The sequence below is a fragment of the Esox lucius genome, chromosome 19 (assembly GCF_011004845.1).
Source record: "Esox lucius isolate fEsoLuc1 chromosome 19, fEsoLuc1.pri, whole genome shotgun sequence".
Lineage (NCBI taxonomy): Eukaryota > Metazoa > Chordata > Actinopteri > Esociformes > Esocidae > Esox > Esox lucius.
Window position 1 is genome coordinate 8001905 of NC_047587.1, and position 24264 is coordinate 8026168.

At 41.1% G+C, this 24264-nt stretch overlaps 1 protein-coding gene across 2 annotated transcripts in view; it reads left to right on the top strand.

Moving 5' to 3' along the window:
• Window positions 1-708: 708 nt before the first annotated feature.
• Window positions 709-24264, top strand: part of spon1b (spondin 1b) — a 76222-nt gene continuing 52666 nt past the window's right edge. The window contains exons 1-6 of one of the 2 annotated variants that reach the window (XM_020040597.2): window positions 709-1381; window positions 3506-3612; window positions 14198-14331; window positions 20447-20520; window positions 20666-20788; window positions 21512-21660. In XM_020040597.2, the coding sequence (XP_019896156.1) occupies window positions 1153-1381; window positions 3506-3612; window positions 14198-14331; window positions 20447-20520; window positions 20666-20788; window positions 21512-21660 (816 nt within the window). In that variant the 5' untranslated portion in view covers window positions 709-1152. The remainder of the gene's footprint in view (window positions 1382-3505; window positions 3613-14197; window positions 14332-20446; window positions 20521-20665; window positions 20789-21511; window positions 21661-24264) is intronic. The other variant, XM_010883526.3, reaches the window with a different exon arrangement.

Genomic DNA, 24264 nt, shown 5'->3' on the forward strand with positions numbered 1-24264 from the left:
CATCCACAAAGACATCTATGTTGTCACCAGTCTTTTGTACAGACCAGAACACGATTAACTCACATTAGCCAGCATGCTTCCAAACAGTCGTGGTAGGTGGATGTTACTGGCAGGCGGTGAGAGGTGTGAGAATACTATTGTGACACCTACTGGTCTGCGAAGTCTGGATTTCTATCGTTATTTTGAAATAAGTGAGACTCTTCGCAAATGATGAAATGATTAATTAGTTGCTCTTAGGACTATGAGGAAAATGTAGGTAAAGGCGATACAGCTGTACAGATGAGCATGAATAGCATGAATAAAAGTCAGTTTTCTGTTTGTAATAGTTTAAAATGAAGTTCTGATTTGATTCCATCAGTGGGATTCATGAACTGCACTTCTTAGCTTGACTTATTATAGACTTAGTTTGCCACAGGCTGTGATTCACGTTCATATCCATGACTGTAACATAATTAATTTACAAGAAAAGAGCCATAATGCAAAGAATAATAAACTATTGTACACACAAAACAATTGTTTCATGTTCAAAAGTACGTGAGAATGCGTTGGACACAACTAACGACAGCGTCGCCATTAAAGCCTACAGTTAATTAAGGCTTTTGGGCAAAGAACATGTGTACAATTAATTTCAGCGCGTAATTATTTATTGTAATTTATTTGAGATTCACGGCTGTGCAAACATTGGCCGGCAGCTTTCCTGCGTCTCAGTGCAACCTCAGTAAGAATGTCAAACGCTGCTTTCGGTAGGAGCAGCCATTGGAAGGACTGTCTGGGTTTTATTTAAACTCCGCTGTCTTCATCGCTTCAATCTAGTCCTTCCCTCTGTGTCGGGGACAGCTGTGCTACTGCGCTTCGGTACTTCCCGGACCCTGAGATTGAAAATTACTCCGTTAACTCACCACTTCAGCCACATATCACAGCTTTCCTTTTAAATCAAGTGTAACTGTACAATACTGAAGCAGTGCCATCGAACTTCGAAACCCGCTCGGACTGGGATGGATTCAGCGCGGTTTCTCACACCATTTATTACCAAGTGTCAGGGCTAAGTAGTTTGCAGGAATTCCGTAGTTGGGGACTGTGGGGAAAGAATTTATTCTCTATTTTGTTTGCTTTTTAGAGGTGGCATATATAACTTCCCACCACTGCATTATAATGGGAATATATCTGCATTTGCTGCTTTTGCAGTATTTGATCTCTAGTTTTGTGTGCAATGCTCTTGCTTTCGTCGAGGAACCCACAGATAAGCAAGCGAAGTCGGATGGATATTGCGGCAGGATTTTACGGGCACAGACACAGGGGACACGAAGAGATGGCTACAATGAGTTTCGGCTAAGAGTCGAGGGGGACCCAGAAAATTACCAACCTGCAAGCACTTACAGAGGTATGGGATAATAAGAACGCATTTTACTAATTTAGTCCCTGGCTTGGCTTCCAACTAATTTGAATTGTCTATGCAAAAGACAACTCTTTACAAAGTAGAGTCAAGGTTCCGTGGACAAGTCACTTCCATTGTATTGCGTAATTGTGCCAGATCACAAGAGTAGGTTAACTATCACACTGGATTATTTCAACCCGAGTGCAATAAATACGAAGTACCTAACAAATAAGACCTGGGTTGAACACAAAATTAATTAAAGGTAGACATGTGTTTCTAATTGCACCTGGGTCATGATTCACGCAAGGTTTGGTGTTCATTGGTCTGTGGTTGGTCTTCTCTCGTGGACAGATTCACGCGGACTTAGATATATTTGTAGGTCAAGGTAATCGAGATTATGCATTACTTGCTCTTTATCACTGCCTATCTCTTATCCCTTTAAGATTGTGTATTGGAATCGTTTTTACATTTTTTCAATTGTATTCGAAAGTAGAATGACTTCGTTCTTGTTTTAATAACTGCTAACGGTGCAGGCCTACGCGAGCAATGTATTATGATTGAATTTACTGTTGTGTGAAAGTGTGCTGCATGTTTTATTTCTCATCAAAATATGTTCTGTTCACTGACATTGGGTGATCATAAGTGTACAATTATTAAAGAACATTAGGTTATTACTTATTTCTTAACTCGCTCATCATCGTACTGTCTGCGTAACTGCTCCCATGTGGCCCACATTAGTATACCAATTATTTTCACAAATCCTCCATGCACTCAGGTGAAATGTACTTACTCTTTGTTTAACCGATCCACATGTCGTTGCATTACATTCAAGACAAAGAATTGTGCCACAGAAACAACCTTTGTGTAAATGAATGCCATGTTCTATCAAACATAATCCACGTTTCTAGACGGGTACACATTACGTTTAAAATGGTTATAATCTATCATACCACTTGAGTCAGTAAAATTTGTCATTTGATAAAAACTTTTGAAAACAATTGATTTGGCATTGGTAGTTTGATATGTTATATGTTATATATATATATAAGCTGTCAACCCCATGTGTGTTTCAGTAAAAACCTGAGGGATTGGTCTGGAGAAATGGAACTACACTCAAATTAATTGACACATCTACAGTATGAAAGCAAGGCTTCCTCTAATCCATTCCAACGATTCATTGAAAAGTATAGTTTTAAATATGCTATTCAGTTGTTGTTTGTATTTACATTGTTTACAAATGTTGGAGTATAACAATGTAATATTTGTGTTTTGATGGGACACAACAGTTGAAACAGGTCAGTAGGCAGTGATAAGCGAGCTTCAATAATAAATGAATTGCTATTGTATACTAAGTACAAGTCAAAAGTTTGGACACACTTTTGACTGGTACTGTATATAATTATTTAAGGATACTAAGGAGCACAGCATGAAAAGCATAATACTGTTATTTTATCTGTTCTTAGCCCAAATTGTCAGATACATGGTTCGATTTATTAGAGTTTCTGAACCACTGACATATCTGAACTGTAGTGGTATATTTTATGTTTGGACCAGAGTGCATGCAGTTTTGTTTGAAATGTCAACTCCGCCTTCAACACTGAAGCAACCAATCACATAATTTATGCCTTCAGGGGAAAAACTGCCAAGATGATAAACACCAACCTGCAGAAGAATGCACATACCAATTTACATGACACATTCTTTCTTACGGACTGGAATGGGTTAAAGAAAATCTGTTTCTTCTTTAGCTGATCAGTTTCATTTTTTATAACTATTGTATGAGTATGATGTCTATATTTCATAATTTAACAGGTAAAGCCAAAAGGGGATGTATTATTTTATCAGTTTGCACAAAACAATTATACGCTAAGTGCGTTCTCTAAGCTCACTCGAAGATAAATGTTTAATCCACTGCAACACACATTTGACCCAGCTGAAAACCCTGGCTGGGAATCTCTAAAACAGCAGGCCACTAATGAGCTTCTAGCAGTGCATCCCTTTAGCCCACGGGCTCCACCACCTGAGTTTGTTTCTCCATTCCCAGGACCAGTGAGTTTCTAATCTTTGGATGGTGCTACTTTATGTCATCTTTGACCTATATTCTTTCAACTCCTCCTTTCCTTTTTCCAGTGTCCCTGTATGCCTCCAGCCCCTCCTATTTCAGAGGCTTTACACTCATTGCTCTGAAGGAAGGGAAGGAAGGAACCACAGATGACGACTATGCTGGAAAATTCCAGGTAAACGCACGTTTATTGTGGCCATTCTTTAGTTGTCGTCGTCATCGGACAAAAGCAGTTGATGAGGATGTGCCAAAACACAAGTAGGAGCAGTTAAATGGAAGGAAAGAGTTGTTTCCTTGGCTCAGCTTGCGATGATAACACACCACCCATGGAGAGAGGGAATGCTCCAGTTGTGACAATGAACTACCTCACAAAATAAAAGGAGACCGACAGTCTGACAACCTGCTCAGCGTCAGCCCACACTCCGCGCTGTGTCTGTTTCGACACCCCCCCCCCCACACACACTTCCCCCCTTATAATCCTGGCTGTATAACCCTTTTCAATTCTCAAGGTTAGAATCCCATTTGGCGACTTGAAATATCCCTCATGTCATCCACGTGATATTGTCAAATACATATGAGTTACGTTTCCCCTGGATGTTTTTTATATTTGTAATTTTAAAACTGTGTGGTTTTTGATCTTTGTATTGTGAAGTAGAATGGGTTGTTGTTTTATTATTCATCAAGTAACTGACAAATAATTTAAAAAGATCAGCGTGATGCAGAAAATGATATTTTCCATCCTATTGGCCATCTGCTGTGTGATATTATAAAAGCATGTGTGGTATTATAAAAGCATGAAGTTTGCATAATTCCTTTCCAAATTCTGTAATAGAAGCAGATGTCCTAATGTATGAACAATTAACAAGATCAATGCACAATGTCCTCCCACAAACAATCCATGTTGTTAGCAAGTCTCCTGGAATGCACTTGGCGTCCACTTTTAAACATGAACTTTTGAGACTTTTACATTTATGTTTAGAAACGTCACGATGAGACCCCCACTTGTGACTCAGACTATCACAAACTTTTTCCTAACCCTCCTCACTTCTTATTTATCCAGGCTAGAGACATGTTTTTACCAAGGGGGAAAAAGTTATGTGTGTTAGGAGAGGGCAAGATGAACCCCAAAGAAGATATGATGTTGTGTTTACAGAGAATAAAAGCATTATTTTGTTTCCCGGGTTGCCATGGAAAGACTGACAAGCTGAAGTTGGATATCTTTCTGTAGCTCGATAGGTGCAAGTACATAACATGCAGCAGGGCAAATAAAGGGTGGACCAATCCCTAGCTAATACCAAAGCAAGAAATGACATCTGTACCACAGAACTTCACATTATTTTAATGTTGGTTCCTACCTAACTTCACAGCAATAAGGTTATCTACTTAAAGCACACTATCATTATTTACATTATTAACATGGATATTGTAAATCATCAGACGCTGAGGTAAAACCATGTTTCCAAAAAAGTTGGGATGCTGCGTTAATGTAAATAAAAACTGAATGCAATCATCTACAAATAATTTAAACCCTAAATTCAATAGAAAATAGTACAAACACATCATATCAAATGTTGAAACTGAGGCATTTCAGTGATTCTTGAAAAATATATGCCCACTTTGAATTTGATGCCAGAGGCAACAAAAGACTGGAAAAGTTGTGTAATGCTAAAAACCTAAACCTGGTGGAATAACAACTAATTAGGTAAATTGGCAAAAGGTCAGTAAAATGATTGGGTATTCAAAGTTCATTCCAGAGAGGATGTGTCTGTTAGAAGTGAGGCTGGGGAGGGGTTCACCACTCAAAGTCAATGGGCAAATAGTGCACCAATATAAGAACAATGTTTCTCAACGTTAAATTGCGTAAAAAGAGTTTGGGGATCTGATCATCTATGAGACATAATATTATTAAAAGATTCAGAGAATGTGGAGAAATCTCTCTATGCCAAGGGACAAGGCCAAAAACCAATATTGGATGGACGCGATCTTTGGGGCCCCAGGCAGCACAGCATATAAAAAAAACATACATCTGTAGTGGAAATCACTGCATGGGTTCACTTCTGAAAACCATTGACTGTGAACACAGTACGTCGCTGCATCCACAAATTCAAGTAAAAAGTCTACCATGCAATGAAGAAACCTTATATGAACAAGATCCAGAACCCTCGTCACCTTCTGTGGGCCCACGCTCATTTTAAATGGACTGAGATCAAGTGGAAAAACTGTCCTGTGGTCTGGCAAATCGAAATGATAAATTAATTTTGGGAATCATTGACGTTGCGTCCTCTGAACTAAAGAGGAGAAGGACCATTCAGCTTCCTATCAGCGCACAGTTCAATAACCAGCACCCATGATGGTATGGGGGTGCATTAGTGCACATGGCATGGGTGACTTGCACATCTGTGAAGGCACCATTAATGCTGAACTGTATATAAAGGTTTTGGAGGAACCTATGCTGCTATCCAAATTTCTTTTTCAGGGAAGGCCTTGCTTATTTCAGCAAGATAATACCAAACCACATTCTGCACTTATTAGAAGAGCATGGCTCCGTAGTACAGTTGTGCTCAAAAGTTTGCATACCCTTGGAGAATTGGTAATATATGTAACATTTGTAAAAAAAAAAACATGAGTGAGCAGGCAAAACACATGGCTTTTATTTCTTATGGGATTCACATTCAACTAAAGGTCATAACAGAATGGCACAATCATAAAACAAAACATCAACAAATCAACAGTAATAAAGAAAAAAATTAACTGACCCCTCTTCAAAAGTCTGAATACCCTTAGTTCTTAATACTGTGGATTGCCCCCTTTAGCATCAATGAGAGCGTGCAGTCTGTTGTAATAGTTGTCTATGAGGCCCCGAATTCTTGCAGGTGGTATAACTGCCTATTCGACTGTGGCAAAAATGCCTCCAGGTCAGGCAAAATTGTTGGTCGTCTTGCATTAATCGCACGTTTGAGATCTCCCCTGATTGGCTCCAATTATATTAAAGTCAGGAGACTGTGATGGCCTACTTCCCGAAGATTCACCTTTTTCAGCTGTAAACCACTGGAGGGTCACGTTGGCCTTGTGTTTAGGGTCATTGTCATGCAGGAAAGTCCAAGAGTGTCCGATGTGCAGCTTCATGCAGAAGAATGGTTACCTGTGTGTTTTTCTTTGTATCCAGACCAATTCTCTGGGCAGTTTTGGCTGAAATTTTTCTTGGCCGATCTTGGCTTGGTATCAAGAGGTCCCTGAATTTTCCACTTCTTAATAAGCGATTGAACAGTACTGAATGGCATTTGCAAGGCTTTGGATATCTTTTTATATATCCTTTTCCATATTTAAAATGTTCCATTACCTTTTTATGCAGGTCTTTTGACAGTTCTTTTCTGCTATCCTTGGCTTAGTATTTAGCCTGCTTTCATAGACTTAATAATTATTGATTCAGTATTTTTTGCCATCAATTTACACACAATATCCCATAAAAACAAAAATGTGGGCATTTCTAATAATTGACAATAAATTATATACCTCAGGTACCTCAGGTAGCATTCAGACTCTTTGCAACCTTTTTCTACAACCCCAAATTGAATATGATTGGAGTCCACCTCTGTTGATTGGACATGATTTAGAAAAGCACACAATTGTCGATATAGGTCCCACACTTCACAGTGCATATTATAGCAAATTCCAAACTATATTGTCCAAGGAACTCCATAGATCTGTCAAGGCATAATATCTGGGGAAGGTTATGAAAACACTCATCAAGCATTGAAAGTTCCTATGAGCACAGTGGGTCCCATTATTTTCAAATGAAAGGAGTTTGGAAGCAAGTTCTAGACTCTTCCTAGAACTGCAGTCTGACCTAGCTAAGTAATCAGTCAGGGAGGACCTTGGTCAGGGAGCTGATCAAGAATCCAGTGATCACTTTAGCAGAGCTTCAGAGTTTCTCTTCAGAGATGGGAGAGCATAATAGAAGGACAACCATCTTTGCATCATTTTATTAATCAGAGCTTTATTGTAGAGGGGTTTGACAGAAACCATGACATAAAAGACTCTGAAAGCATAAGGAAAACTATTTTCTGGTCTAATGAGACAAAAACCTGACTATTTGACATGAATACCATCTGGCGAAAACAACATACTGCTCATCACCTGGCAAATATACCATCCCTACCGTGAAGCATGGGGGCAGGAGCATCATGCTCCTCAGCAGCAGGGACTGGGTGACTGGTCAGGATTGAAGGAAGGATGAACGGAGGAAAATAAGAAGAAAACCTGATCCAGAGTGCACAGGACATTTCACTGGGGGCGAATATTAATCCTTTAGCACGACAATGATACAAAGCACAGTGCCAAGTCAAGTGCCATCTGGACAAAGCCCAGACTTGAACCCTATTGAACATCTGTGGGGGAGACAAGAATGTGCTGTTTGAGGCATACGCAGACTTAAAGCTTTGATTGTGCTTTTACAGAGTACTGTATTAAGGATCCCAATAATTATGAATTTGATTTTTAAACTTTCCTTTTCAGTAAATTGACATTTAAAAAAAAAAAAAATCTCTTTGTCATTATGGATTATTGTGTTAGTATTGGTGTCAAACAAATGATGCAGTTCAGTTAAACATTTAGTCAATAATACAAAACATGGGGAGAAATGGTACGGGAGTACTAGGCACTGTGAATAGAGCAGCAGCTAAAAGTACTTTACACTTGGAAAGGATTATGTTTTTATCTCAAAGCCAAAAAGGATTTTGTATTGAGATATGCAAAACCTATTCTCCAACAGAAAAACTGCTTGTACCTGATCTGCAGGTGATGTCATGATAGCATTGTCTAGCACAGCCGATACACAGAAACATGGCATTAAGTCTTGTGTTCATGTCACGCCACACTATAAACCCCTACAACATAAAGTTGTTTCTGACAAAAATGTGCGTCAGTTTTTCTCTTTCACATGCTTGTAATGATGAGCTTTGCATTTAGATTTTGTGAAAATGTAGAACTTATTCACTCCTTAATTTTCTCCTGAAAGTTATTTTAGATGCAGTTTGAAAGGGTTAGGGTTTAGACGTTTTTATTTTTACTCTTGAACAGACTGTTCAGGAGTCCTGATTGGGCTGAGTGGGAGCTGCCCTCCTGTAGGTGTGGGGCGACCAAGAGACCAGAGGTGGCAGAACAAAGAGGTTGGGCAGGAATGTAGAGTCTGGTCTGTTGAGAATGCCTTGCAAGCATTTACGGAAGTCTTTCGATGTTGTTCCTCGGCTTAAAACTCTCTGTGAAGGCTGTGTGAATCAGGTTGCCATGGCAGCGCATAAGGAGACCTGCAACTGCGAGTCTCCAGCAGGGAGACGAGAGGAGAAAACCACTTTCCGTCATGGTAGTTGAAGGAAGATGCACTCGAAGGCGCTTGGAGGAGTCTTGAGGAATTTTGAATGGAATATAAACCTAATGACAATGAAGATGAATGGACGTGTTGTGCACAGATGGGCCTGCTTGCTGATTTGCAGTGGTGGTCTGTCACCTTTGGGGCTACAGGGCAGCGACCTCCAGGCGAACTGTCACAGTTTTCTTCCTGCCATTATACCGTACACACAACGCCATTATGCTCACACACATTGTTGCAGTTGTACGGCTGATGTCTTAAAATTCTACACATGCTATCATATGCTGTCTCGGGGTCCCTAATGTCCCTGGATACTGGTTCGGTAATCTGTCCCAGGTCATTTGGTTATCTGTAGTGTGGGTACAGTATTCATTTTTGAAGTGATTTGAATTGGAATACTCTGTTATGCCCTATTTTATCGACCACTGGCGTGAACTATATCAGTGAATATTATTTTATTTTTATACCAATAGAATAAAGACTTTCACATATTCTCAAACTGACAAGAGTTTCTTGATATGTGTTCCTGGGAGTGATAGACAAAGGAACATACGTGCCTACTGCGTGCAAGTTTTTTAGACTAGCCCAGCCTGCATCAAAGCTTTCAGAGGAGAACTGAGGAGTGTACCCTTATGCCTCTTGTAACTCAGCTGTTTTATATGCAATGGACAGATATTGCTGGTGAAAGTTATTTAGTAGCATCTTTGAGCTAGCTGTTCCGACGAAAGCTTGCTGCAACATTGCATTTCTGAGGAAACTTAAAACTTAACTTACTATAAATATTGCCAAGCCAAGAATGTGCCAATGATTTATGCAGAAGAAAAGTTTGTGTTAGGAATACGGTCATGTAAAAAAGTTGTCTTTTTTGAATTTGGAATCATTAATATTATAGCAAATTTCCAACATTTGTAGTGATAAAGGTAACCCAATGTAACAAATCACACACTATTTATGCAATTAAAATACACAGAAATGTATTTTTCCTTTGCGTTCCAAAAATTAAGTTGTCACAGTCAGGGCGGCAGGACACTGGCACAGATTTAAGGTGAAACATTTTAATGTTCTTCTTATGACTGAAACAAAAACGAGCAGCAGGGCAGACCGCAAACTGAGTGTAACCCAAACACAAACAATGAACCACAAACTAAAACAAAACCAGAGCAATGTAAATAGGGTCCCCAATCAGAGACAACAAGGCGCAGCTGCCTCTGATTGGGGAGAACAGAACTGCAGCGCAGAAATGCCTAGAGGCATCCACATGGTCAGGCCCTGGCTGTGGCCCCCGGGAACATAGAGATGCCTAGAGGCACCCCTGCCAGGACCTAACATTGGTGCACCAAAACAGGAGCAAAATCATGAGAGAGCAACTTAGGAAGGTCCAGCCTTCCAAAAAGAGAGAAACCCATGTGTGGGGTAACAAATCATGCCAAGATCAAAACACCTATCCAATGCCGTCAGAAGAATTATCAACGCACATGCGTTTGGGAGGTGTAACAGCCATTTCCAAACAATTGGAATTGGAAGTACCTCATTTGACTGTCCAACAGTTCATCTACAATTGGAGAAAAGTCCAGACCACTGGCAATCTACAAAGGGATCATGGTACAGGAAGGAAGAAACCTCTGCTATCAGAAAAGAATGTTGAGACAACAGATTATTTTCCAACAACACATCCGCGGTAAAGACCAAACCTACAAGAACAATATGCACTGGACAAATAATTCAAGAATCTTTGGCTGCAAGGCCAGATGCTATGTTTTGCAAAAAAACAAAACACTGCATTTGAACAAAATAACCACATACTGACAGTAAATCATGGAGGACATGTCGTTATGGTTTGAGGTTGTTTTGCTACTTGCCATTATTGAGTCAACCATGAATTCCATATTGTACCAGAGAATTCTTGGGGACAATGTGAGGCCATCGGTCAAAAAGCTGAAGCTGAACCGGACATGGATATTGCAAAAATTACAATGCTCCATAACACAACAAAGCTACAACAGAATGGCTCATTAAGAAGAATTGGTGGGTTATGGAATGGCTGATTCAAACACCAGATTTCAATCATATTGAAACACTGGGGGATTTTGAAGCGGGCTGTGTATGCAAGAAAGCACTTGAACATGACACAGTGGAAGCAGTACAGTAAAATGTGAATTTGGGCACAAATTCCTCCCAGGCTAACAGACAGTTGTTTTTATAGAGATGGGGAAATAAACATTTTGAAACGTGTTGATTTCTGTAGGTGTCAGAAAGTTACATTCTCCCTGGGGCACTTGCCAAACTCTATTCCATGTCTTGATATTTCCAGGTGGCTTAAACATTTTACTCAATCCAAAATACATATTGTCCATCTGCCTTACTATGCTAGGACACATTCAAATGTAGCATGTTCTACAAAGCATCTGTTATTGCTGTGTCACCTGGGAGAGATCGACAACAGCAGCATTAGGTGGCTCCTCAAGACTCTGACCCTTCCTCCCCCTAGTCCCTTCTTCAACCCGCCCCCCCCCCCCCCCGCCCGCCCCCACCGCCCGCCCTACTCTCCCTAGGCAGTACGAGGGGAGCCATGAGGAGAGCTGAGCCACTCAGCCAAGCCAGGAGCCACAATTAAAACAACTGCTCCACTTTCCCAACCCCTCTCCTCTCCGGGCCTGGCGGCTCTCGCTGCTTGGCTGCAGTTCAGCCCCGATATGACAGCCACTTAGAGGCCGTTTTTAGAAGGAAACTGTTTGCGGCTCTGACCTCCCAAGGGAGGATGGTTGGTTTAGCCCAGTTACAAGACAATGAAACCCCCTTCCATCCACCATCCCACAGGGATAAAAATAGATCCACTGGTTTTGCTGTAAAGAAATGCACAGTTTCCAAAGTAACTCCGGTTCAATATGTTCAGCTTCCTGCTATCAATTTGTTGTTCTCCTGTGCGCTATCAGTTGTTCGTGGCTGCCTAAGACTGACTGCACCTCAGTAATGATGAGACTGAAAAATACATTTCAGTTTGAGTAAGTATAATGAGCCCTAAGGAAAAGTGTGGAGGAACCTTAATTGGTGGGGGAGCTGATGTGAGTCAGAGGGAGAAGTGAGAGAGACGGACAGAGAACACATCGCTCACCAGTCTTTGACACAAAGTTAATTGAAACAATCTTCAGCGTCAATGAAAACGTTATCTTCTAAAAGATGTAGAATAACTATTCATCTTGCACGTGTTGATATAATTTCTGTCACACGTGAAGAGTCTGGCTGTTGAGACAATGTTATTGTGGAGCTGGGGCCGCTAGCGAACATTCAAGCGGGGTCAGAGGTCCTCTGTGTGTAGATGCTAGTTTGGTTTTTGCCGGACCACGTAAGCGGAGCCGGCTAAGAAGAGCGAATGTCTCTTACTGAGTGAGTGACTGACCCTTGTTAAATAGCGTAGTGGTTAGAGACACGGGCTCCTGCACAACAGGTCCCGTGTTCGCCTCCCGTAACGGTCAAAACACATTATGCCTGAGGTTCAGGAGAGACAAAACCTTTACGTAGCTACGTAATAGGAAGCCTAAAATAAAATGGTTCTGGTGGATATTAGGATTTGTTCAGGGTAGACAAACACTTTGCTGGCTTCACGGTTCTCTCGTCTTTTCACTTGACAAAGAAGTCAGTTATCATTAATGATGGCCATTCGAGGCTTCATTACCGTTCTTCTAGCAGCAGGATATTATGCTAGCAGTGCTAACTCAGATTTTCTTTTTCAAAATAAAAGCCTTCATTTAAATATAGAAGTTATAGTTAACAATCTTGTCTGTACTTTTTATATTTAATGTCCGTTCCAATGTTATTTTTGTCTGTTCTTTTTCACAGACTAGATTGTTGTCTATATTGCCTTATACATTTCAATTATGGGTTTTATTGTGATAAAGAAAATCTAAGTGCTGCCAGCATAATATACTGCTGCCAAAATAACACTAATGAACCCTTGAATGGCCATCACTAGATACCGTCACCTATATTGATAGATACTGTGTCTATGTCATTCACAAATGGCTAATTAGCTGTTAAAACGGCCAGTGGCAAAAGAGGATTTGTTCAGGATAGACAAAAACCTTGCTGGCTACACGATTCTCTCGTCTTTTCACTTGACGAAAAGGTCTGTTATTGTCACCTATATTGATACAGTAGTTATTGTATCAATGTCATTTACGAATGGCTAATAAGCTGTTAAAACGGCCAGTGGCAAAAGTCAATCAATCAAATGTATTTATAAAGCCCTTTTTACAACAGCAGTTGTCACAAAGTGCTTTACAGAGACACCCGGCCTTATACCCCAAACAACAGTAGTGTTGGAAAAGTCATACAGTTCATAGAATACTATTTGTGGTGGGGGGAAACTAAATAAGAAACGTTGCTCAGTTTAACGCTAGTTAATGGTGTCTAACAAAATATTCAAACTTGCCGTGATGTTTATGAGTGAAAATAATATAATGCGAAGAGGCTATACTAATGCCCAGCATGTGTGCAGTTCGGTGGCGTAGTGGTTAACCACAATGCCTTTCATGTGGGCCACCTGGGTTCGGTTTTCTAGGCTGAACTAGGCTTGCCTTGTTTCTTGTTTTTACACTCTCTTGGCTGTGACATAAAGGGGGGCTGGGCAGAACAGAATAGCGTTTTTAAAGCAGTGTTACTATTCTGTCTCTTTTATTACTCTCCTACTTCATTGCACCAAGGAAAGTGAAATAATGCCTAGAACGTTATCCACCACACACTCAGCTGTCAATCAATCGGCCAATTCTGTAGAGAGAAGAGGCGAAACGACATAAATATAGTCACATATGTCATACACTGTAGATTTTCAAGCACTGAAATAATTTTTCAAGAGTAGAAATGCTCACAACCAAACTGCGAAAAATGTGTAATGGCAGTGTTTGCAAGGTTTCCATTTAAAAACATTCAGCCACGCATGACTGTGAAATACTCTATTGATCCTGGAAGGGAGCCGGAGTAGAGTGTGAGGCAGCAGCAAAGTGATTACAGAATACTGATTACAGCCTGTCTCAGATGCTAAACCATCGTTTTATTACGGGGCACTGAATTATCGCACCAATTGAATGCAAGCAAATATGAATATCAGAACATATTGATCAGCAATGAAAATGAATCATAAGCCTCAAGTGAATGTTGTGATTGTTAAAAGTTAGAGTATTTGGCACCCATGCATCAAGCACCAGAGTTGAACGTTTTTAGTAATTTCTAGTAGGATTCTTTACATGTTGTTTAAAATGAAAAAGGTTAATTAACTTAGTTAAAGACTTTTGTGCCGCTAAAACCTTTTTGTTTGATCAAAAACTTGAATATAGATCTCTGCTAAAAGTGAACATGTTTTTGTTGTTCTGACTGACTGGTTTCCTATGTTCCCTAGATCATAGATGAAGAGGACACCCAGTTCATGACCAACTGTCCGCCGGCTGTCACTGAGAGCACCCCCCGCAGGAGAACCAGGATACAAGTGTTCTGGACAGCGCCCCTGTCTGGAAGCGGCTGTGTCATCCTCAAGTGGGTACTTTTAATACTAGTAGTTCCATTGAGCTATGATCGAACTGGACAGATTGTTGTTTTAATGTGATCCACCTACGGGCGCACAAGCCGATTTGTGGACAAGCTGTATCCAGTTTGCATTCAGTGTACCAGGATTACCATGTCATCATGTCATCTAAAACAATGTAAAGAAATAGTGCATATATATATATATATATATATATATATATTTAATTCGTTTTCTCTAATCAATGAGAAATGTGTAGAATATGTGGACGCTGGGGGAATTTCAGCAACCTCAGTTTGCATTCAAACTCGAGCTTCCATAGCTATTTTACATTCATCAATCTATGAATTGAAATTAGTTGAACTGTATAGAACTTTTGCAACCAGAAATGAATGTGCTTCATGCGAAGACCACTTCTCTTGGGAGATCACATCTCTGCCAGACAAGAGAAGCTGGTCCGATGTTCAAAATGCAATTCTGTGTTCATTATTTTTTCATTATGTTTAGTAATGCTTTTGGAAAAATACATTGTTTGAAAATCCCCTAAAAATGTTTTTATTTGCCTGGGATTTGGAAGTTAACACTCAGCAGTATTGTTGTGATAAATATTTTAGGTGTCTATATGTGGCTGTTCTAGAACACCATGTCTTTCCAGTTGACTTCTTATAGGTTGACACTTGCCAAAGAACACAAAATGGATGCTGATTTGTGTTCTGTTAGTGGTGTGAAGTTATAGAAGTACAGACTATGCCAGACCTAGCTGCACAGCAATACAAGTCTAGCAGAGGAGGTAAATGCCTTGTATAATAGTTTGAGGAAAGTTACACTGGACCATGCATGAGAGTGACGGCTGTTACTGACTGGGTTCTCATTCTTTCTTTGTTCTCACTTTTTCTCTGTGTTCTCTACCTCACTGTGTTCCCATACTCTCGCTGTGTTCTCATTCTCTGTGTTTGCTCTCACTGTGTTCTCACTCCCACTGTCTTATCACTGTCCCTGTGTTTTCACTCTGTGTTCTCATTTTCTATGCCTTCACTCTCTTGTGTTCTCACTTTATGTTCCCACGAACTTTAAACTCTGTTCTCACTCTCTTTCTGTGTTCTCATTCTTTCTGTGTTCTCACTATCTCTGTATTCTTAATTGCTGTGTGTTCTCACTCTCTGTGTTCTCACTCTCCAATAGAAGTATTTTAAAACTGGTTAATATTTGCAAGGCCCCAGGTCCAGATGGACTATTCAGACACACAGTCGATGCCTGGCTTCGACTTCGCGGGCAGGTGTTTTCACTGAAATCGCCGACCACTCCCTGACCCAGTCCCTAATACCAACAGGTTTCAGGCGAACCTCAAACTTTAGCCCCTGTGCCTGAGAGCGCCAAAGCAACCTAAATGACTACTGCCAGTAGCACTGACATAAGTGCCCATGAAATAGTTTTAAACACTCCTCATGCCTCTCGTCAACACTGTAGGCCTAGACACAGTACTCAGGACCCTCTCCGACCTGCTCACCCCCACCTATGTGAGAATGGTCACATTTTGGCACTAACTCTCAGTTACGGACTTGGTTCACGTATACAGGTAACACATTTCCAAAGAAAACACTATGCTGAATGTGTTCAAATGTGAGCAAAGCCCGCCTCGTCAGCCTAAAGGCATTGATCAAGTGAGCACACCCACATGCGCCTGGATCAGCTGATAACCACAGCGTAAATAAAAGAATCAGATTAGGATTAGGTCCCCCAGAGACCTTAACAATCGTCATAAACAATGGTTACGGTACATTTGTAGTTTGAAACCCACCCGGTTGGCACACAACAGGACAAAGTGGGATACGAACCGTTAAGGTTACAGACAAGAAATCAAATACCTCAGTCCATAACCTGGACAATCCCAGAATGTATGCATTAGTGGACCAGCTTCACCCCAGACATGCAGACGAAGGTCTTTATTAGAATATATATATATTTTTTTAAAATAATAATAATAAACCTTTATTTATATAGCACATTCCACACAAAGAATGCAGCTCAAAGTGCTTTATATCAATAAAATCTGATATTTATGTTGTCAGAATACAGCAGAACTATGATGTCAGTATACAGCAGAACTATGATGTCAGTATACAGCAGAACTGTGATGTCAATATACAGCAGAGCTGTGATGTCAATATACAGCAGAACTATGATGTCAATATACAGCAGAACTATGTTGTCAGTAAACCGCAGAACTATGTCAGTATACAGGAGAACTATGAAGTCAGTATACAGCAGAACTATGATGTCAATATACAGCAGAACTATGATGTCAGTATACAGCAGAAATATGATGTCAATATACGGCAGAACTATAATGCTATTAAGCAGCAAACCTATGATGTCACTATACCGCAAAACTAGCAGTGGAGTTGATGTGCTCTGGAAACGTTTGTAAAACTCAGTAGTGTAACCATCAACACATACCTGCATACTAACTTTGTACACACTCTTTAACACTCGTCACATTTTTACTGCTGCTATATATTTTCCATCCTCAACTTGAGGATACAGTGCCTTATAGGCCAGTCCCTCGACCCAGCAGTGGTGCTCCCTGGGCATAGCAATGCTATTCTCCTTCATTAGTGTTGTTACTGGTTTCTAATTTCTGTTTTTTGTTTCTGTTGGTATCTTTTATGTTTTGTGACAAACCACGTGACAAACAAAATTCAATTTTGATTTTATGTTGTGATCATGCTGACATCCACGTGCTTCATGTGAAGTAATTGTTTTGTTAATTAATTATTATTTTTGTTAATTATGTTTCATGACAATGAGGTTTGTGTAAATGTTTTGAATTATTCTTAACCATGAATATAGTGGGCTGCTATTATAAAACTGTTTCTTCCTTCTGGCCAGAAGCATAGATAGTTGAGTAGTCTTGTTATGTGCCACGTGTGGGTTAAACTCAAGGCAACTCCTGTTTTCATTTTGATTGCTGCCCAAAGGAGTGAACCCTGATGTGCCCCTGTAATTCCTTGGCAGCCATGAAGCCATTATTTGTAAAAGCTGCTCTTTGGAGGTATTGTAACTCTTCAGGCAGTGTTTAGTTGTAATTAAACAAAACACTGCTGGGTTGTTCTTAAATTACGATGGCATTTCAAAATTGGCATTTTGAAAAGTATAATTACTTTATTATACATTTCTCCATTATAATAAAATGCTCCCTATATTATGGGATTAGTAACACTGGTGATGAGACTGATGAGACATTTAAATAGCCTTATGGCTATTTAAAAATTTTTGGAAATGTAGTACATAAATGCTCAAGTGTAGTCAGGAATCCTTTGAACATTATTTACTAAAATTATGGAAAATGTAACTGAATGCATTGACTTACCAAAATTACATTTTATTAAAATGTAAATGTCACTGTTATGTTAGTATCTTGGTGATGTTTTCTAAAAGCAATAAGGCACGTGAGTTTGTGCTGTGTGGTGAATACAGTCACAGCGGAGTCAGTTGACCAACGCCATTTACCCGTGACTGTATTGACAGCACTGTAAAGCACTGCCTCTCGTGCCTTATTGATTACATATTCACGCCACGGTGTGGCTTCAGGGTGAAATAAAAACACAATAACAAAAAGTGAATGATCATCATTTTCACAAGTTCTACATTATTTTAATGGGGAAGAATTGAAGGTACTTGGAATCTAATTGACCCCCACCCAAACCCTAAGAGCTACTGTACTGTATAACAAAGTCCATTTACAGAGTTTGTTTCCTTGTGCATTTACGCACTCATGAACTCAGTCACACAGTTATAAATATCAGTGTAATGGGACAATGGCCATCTTGGAACGCAATAACCTTAAAATAGGTTGGAAATTGGGTGTTAAATAACTATATTCATGGGGTATTGCCTTATCGCCTAAAAGTCCCTTCTCATGTTAAGACATGCAGAATTGAGCTGAGATTGGATGTATGCATGAATATTTAACAACTTCAACTGTGCCATATACTATAGATATCGATGAGGCCTTGCCTTTCCATCCACTGCAAAAGATCTACCCTGAAACAGAGCTCAATGAACTCAGTCCTCCTTTTCTAGCACTGTGAAGAAACAGCGCTCAATGAACTCAGTCCTCTTTTTCTAGCACTGTGAAGAAACAGCGCTCAATGAACTCAGTCCTCCTTTTCTAGCACTGTGAAGAAACAGCGCTCAATGAATGCAGTCCTCTTTTTCTAGCACTGTGAAGAAACAGCGCTCAATGAACTCAGTCCTCTTTTTCTAGCACTGTGAAGAAACAGCGCTCTATGAACTCAGTCCTCTTTTTCTAGCCCTGTGAAGAAACAGCGCTCAATGAACTCAGTCCTCTTTTTCTAGCACTGTGAAGAAACAGCGCTCAATGAACTCAGTCCTCTTTTTCTAGCACTGTGAAGAAACAGCGCTCAATGAACGCAGTCCTCTTTTTCTAGCACTGTGAAGAAACAGCGCTCAATGAACGCAGTCCTCTTTTTCTAGCACTGTGAAGAAACAGCGCTCAATGAACTCAGTCCTCTTTTCCTATCACTGTGAAGAAACAGTGCTCATTAAACTCAGTCCTCTGTTCCTAGCACTGTGAAGAAATGGCCACCAACAGTTACTTTTAATTTACCTTTCCTTCCCATCTGGCAGATGGCTTATTGCTGGTCTTGTATTATTCCAATAAATGTTGCACTGAGAAACATCTGCTATGCAAATGCGGCCGTAATGCTGTCACTTTGCCTTTGCCTGTCAAAGTAGAGATACAGCCCACTACCTTGTACCAGAGCACTGGGCCGACTGCCAGACAAAGGCCATGAAACAAGGCTGCCAACTCCATTCGCCCAACATCAAATAAACCTCCAATTACTGCTGGGAGAGGGCCAATCTTCTCCCACTGAATCTTATAAATGATATCACATATCAAGCAGGGATCCCAGAAGGATCCCAAAATGATGGTCCCATCCTGCACTACAGACTCCTGCCATTAGCTCTACTGTATCTTGTATAGTAAGGTGTCAAAGGCTACTGTAATATGGAGCTGCGTATAGAGCTGTGTAGGTTTGAGTAAAGGGTGGTATCTTGGAGTGGATGAACAAGAGAGACACAGGGCTTTGCTGCTGAGATGAAGAAGAATGCGTTTTTCAGTGTTTGATGGACCAGCCCCTGTTCTTGCCAGCCACCTTCTCCCCAGTCACATGGATATTGCAGCTGGGCAGCAGCCCTGATGAGTCCTGGCCTCTGGGCCTGTTTGTAGGACCACAACGAAATCATCCTGACACACTCCCACTCCAACTAAATGTGTGGACAGAAGCCCTCCCGAAAAGCAAACAGCCTAACCATGGAGAGAGCTAGGAATTCTCAAGTTAGATAGGGATATATTTCTTAACGATTACCCAGGATGCTGTGAAGCCAATAGCTGCCACCAAATGTGAAGATATGGACAGGGTTTAACTTTCTATTTTTACAGGTGTCTAAACCTTTCATCAGCTATGGTCATATTCTAATGTGAAATGGTAGCAAAACATTTGTGACTCAATTCAGCTGTGATGCAATTTTCTGGAGAGAAATCGTTGTGATTCCCTGCTTGTAGAAACAGAGGCATCCGTTCCATGACCTGTAGTTATCAGATCCTATGGTTTGATGGGTCTATTTAATCTTTTAACCGCCCCAAAGTTTTTTTCCAGCCCGTATGGTCCCCTGGGGGAGAGCGAAAGCGGGAGGGAGAGAGTGGTCGTATCTGTCCCAGTGTTGACAGGCTGTCTTTGGGATCCGCCTCAGTCTGGATTCCTGGCTCTCTGCATATTGATATTCTGCTGAGGTTGATGGGGAGCCGGTCTGGCAGTGCCGCTGGCATGTTCTCTGACAGAATTACTTTACCACCTCTTCTCAGAGGAAACAGACAGTCAGGGCCTCTTGCTCTTCTCACGCGCTGCAAGAGAGGAAGAGAGGACCATTCAAATGGCTTTGCTGTTGGCACATACTGTACTTTTTTATGGCTGTTGGATGGCTGTGTCTGTGTGTGTGTGTGTGTTTGTGTGCGCTAACAAGTTGGCTGCTAACAAGAGCACTGTATTTTATTGTGCCATCATATCAGCGGATTTAAATCACACTGTTCCTCCTCTGCAGGGCCAGCATCGTGCAGAAGAGGATCATCTACTTCCAGGATGAAGGCTCCCTCACTGTCAGACTGTGTGAGAAAGGTACAGCGTGTCTGTCCTGTACGAGTGGTGTGGAACAGCCCGGTGTCTGTCACTGTAGATGATAATGGAGAAATTGAATGTAGTCATGTTGTAGAGTATTACACCATTCTTCCCTTTACATGGTGTGTGTGTGTGTGTGTTTCAGAGGCCGGGTTTGGTGAGAGCACAGACAAGCCCCCTCTGGAGTGCTGTGCCTGTGGAACGGCCAAGTACAGAGTCACCTTCTATGGAAACTGGTCTGAGAAGATTCACCCCAAAGATTACCCCCGTGAGTCCTGCCTGAAAGACCTCTTAATTGGAGATAATCAGAACAACATACGCTGATAAGCACCCAGTAATTAGAGTGTTGGACCAGTGACTGAAAGGTGGTTTGAATCCCGAGGTTACAAAGTGAAAATAAAATGTCCTTGAGCAAGGCACTTCACTGTGAATGCTCTTTGAAGTGGCTCTGGATCAGAACAGCGTCTGTTAAATGAAATATAAACATGTTCCCTGCAATCACATTGTTATTTAGTCACAGCTTACGAGATGCATTTTGGCAGGGAGTTCGACAACAAGCATTGGTACATTATAGTACATCACAGGGATTTGCGATGGACGTGATGGGCTTAAAGAGATTAGCTGTATCGTTTGCCTCTCCCTCTGGCTGGATATGTAGTCTTTGACGGAGGGAAATGTATCACATAATTACATTCAAGGGTTTCTGAGGAGAGTGCTGAGTGACCAGTTTTTGATAGATTTCAATAAACAAATTGTTTGGTGAGTGTGTGCATGTGTGTGGTATTTCAGCTTCAACACTCGGTAATGATGAGGGCTCCAGCTTAACCGTGGCCTTCCAGTCACATCCCTGACTAATGAACACTATCTTCCTGGAACACCCACTAGACAGTCAAAGCCAGAAGCTATATATCAGCCTCTACACCTACCACACACACACATACGCGCGCGCGCACACACTGTCAAATTGTCTCTTTGTCTCCAAACTATACAGGACGTGCCAATCATTGGTCGGCCCTCATCGGAGCGTCCCACTCCAGGAACTATGTCCTGTGGGAGTACGGTGGGTTTGCCAGCGAAGGGGTGAAGCAGGTGGCAGAGCTGGGCTCCCCGGTTAAGATGGAGGAGGAGATCAGACAGAAGGTGGGTCTTCAGAACTTTTCGTGTATGTTGGGTTTGCTGAACTAGCCTGGGTATGACGCAGACTCTGTAGGTGCCTTGGTATTTCTGTTCTTTCAACAGTTATTTTCCTGCGCGGACTTTCCTTGCCGTGCGTCCGACTTCGTCTCCACCTTAGAAGCAGCATGTCTAACATTGATCGATTATTGGAAGGCCCCCTCTATTCAGTGTTCCCGTTGTCAATTATTAACGTGTCTTTTATTACTACAAAAGTACAGAATAGCATGTGTTCACCTTTGTGTTGTGAAATATGAACATGACTGTGTTAGCAGCCAAAATTGGAAACATTAATGATCTTAATACGTAATGGTCCTTACTCTAAAGAATGCCGATGCATACAGAATAACAAACAAAAAGATGACTGGTGGTGATGTTGTGACTAGTTATGAGTGGTGGTGACGTTCTGACTTGTTATTAGTGGGGCTGATGTTATGACTAGTTATGCCTGGTAGCGATGTTCTGACTTGTTATGAGAGATTGGGGATGTTATGACTTTGTTGCGGATGTGACAGTGACAAGTGTTCTCAGAGCCTTGTCATCCATCCACAACTGTGGCCTGGCTTGTCAACACACAGTCTACACCATTCATCAATACTGTCATGGGTTTGCATTGGAATGCCAGCTCCTATATCACACATTAACATGAGAAGTACGATCCCCATATACCTTCTCCACATTTTGTTGTGTTATAGACGCTCAATTACTCTTAATGAACTCAGTCCTCTTTTCCTATCACCACTGAAATTATAAATAAGGTCTATATCTGTCTGTAATATGTTTTTGCCTTCAGTCTACAGTACACACAATACCTCGTAATGAGATATTGAAAACATATTTTTGGAATGTCTAGCCAATTTATTGAAAATAAAATAAAAACCCTCCAAATTGATCATCCTTGAGATCTCTCAAAAACTTAATTGGAGTCCATTTGTGGCAAATCCAACTGCCTGAACTTGATTTGAAAAAGGGCACACAAAGGTTTTTATAAGGTCCCACATTTCACAGAGCATGTTAGAGCAAGTCCAAGGAACTCTCTGTAGACCTCAGAGAAAGAATTGTGTTGAGGAATAGATTTGGGGAAGGCTTTTAAAAAATTGCTAAAGCATTGAAAGTTACCAAAAGCACAGTGGGCTCTAGCATTGTGAAATTAAAGTTTGGAACCACCCAGACTCTTCCTGAGCTGGCTATCGAAACTGAACTCAGTAACCAGGCTAGAAGTGCAGGAAGAATCCAGTGGCTTCTCTAACAAACCATCAGAGTATCTCTGCAGAGATGAGAGAAGTTGCCAGAAGGTCAAACCAATCACCTCAAGTGGCCTTGGAAAGGGAAAGACAGGAGGGATACCTCGTAGTAGTTTTTTGACATCTGAGTGGTTAAGTGTTCGTTTCTTTGCGATGGGAGATGTACTCTGCCCATTTTTGAAGTCTGCTGGGACACAGCCTGGCTCATACGAGGAGTTGATGAGTGAGGTGAGTAATGGGAGAAGGTCTCATGAGATGGTCTGGCGATGGGAGGTGAGTAATGGGAGAAGGTCTCATAAGATGGTCTGGAGAAAGGAGGTGAGTAATGGGAGAAGGTCTCATGATAAGGTCTGGAGAAGGGAGGTGAGTAATGGGAGAAGGTCTCATGAGATGGTCTGGAGAAAGGAGGTGAGTAATGGAAGAAGGTCTCATGATATGGTCTGGAGAAGGGAGGTGAGTAATGGGAGAAGGTCTCATGAGATGGTCTGGAGAAGGGAGGTGTGTAATGGGAGAAGGTCTCATGAGATGGTCTGGAGAAGGGAGGTGAGTAATGGGAGAAGGTCTCATAAGATGGTCTGGAGAAGGAGGTGAGTTAATGGGAGAAGGTCTCATGAGATGGTCTGGCGATGGGAGGAGGGGGACAGGATCAAAAGGCATGATGTCTGTGCAGCCAGCCATCAGTAGCTGCTGGGTATCATTTTGGTGTGTCTGGAAGATGCATAAATCACCTACGCAACTTGCACAGATCATAGTGTCTCCTGCTCCTTGCGTACCATGGAAAAGTTCATACCTTTGATATTCTAAAAATCTAAAAGCATGACTTGAGATAAACTGTGGGAGAAAGTGGAAACGAATACAGCAAAGAGCTGTGTCAGCAGTTTTACATGTGCCATAAAATGTAGTCCAAAGAACAGGAAAATGTGTCCTAGGCTATGAAAAGCTGAAAATACTGTAGCATAACAACCTTTATACAACCTAGATTAACATATGTGACAGAATTCCTGAACGGGGTCCTATCGCAAAATCTGAGTTTGGCTTTTTATTTTATTTTGTAAATACCCTTTGATAAAGTTATGCTGCTTTAAAATGTGATAATCTGCTCTACTAAATTCTGAGAAAAGAGGGTCTTCCCAGAGAGCTGGTAGTTGTTTACACCCATTCAGTGTAGTTCACACCCTCTTAGGGTTTAACCCCACCCAGCTAATTAAGTTTTCAAATGGGGACACTGGCCTTGTACTAAACTGGTCCTGGTTGGTCTCTAATAAAACACATACTATATCAAACCAAATAAAATACAAGTTTATTCACGTGGACTTGATACATCAGG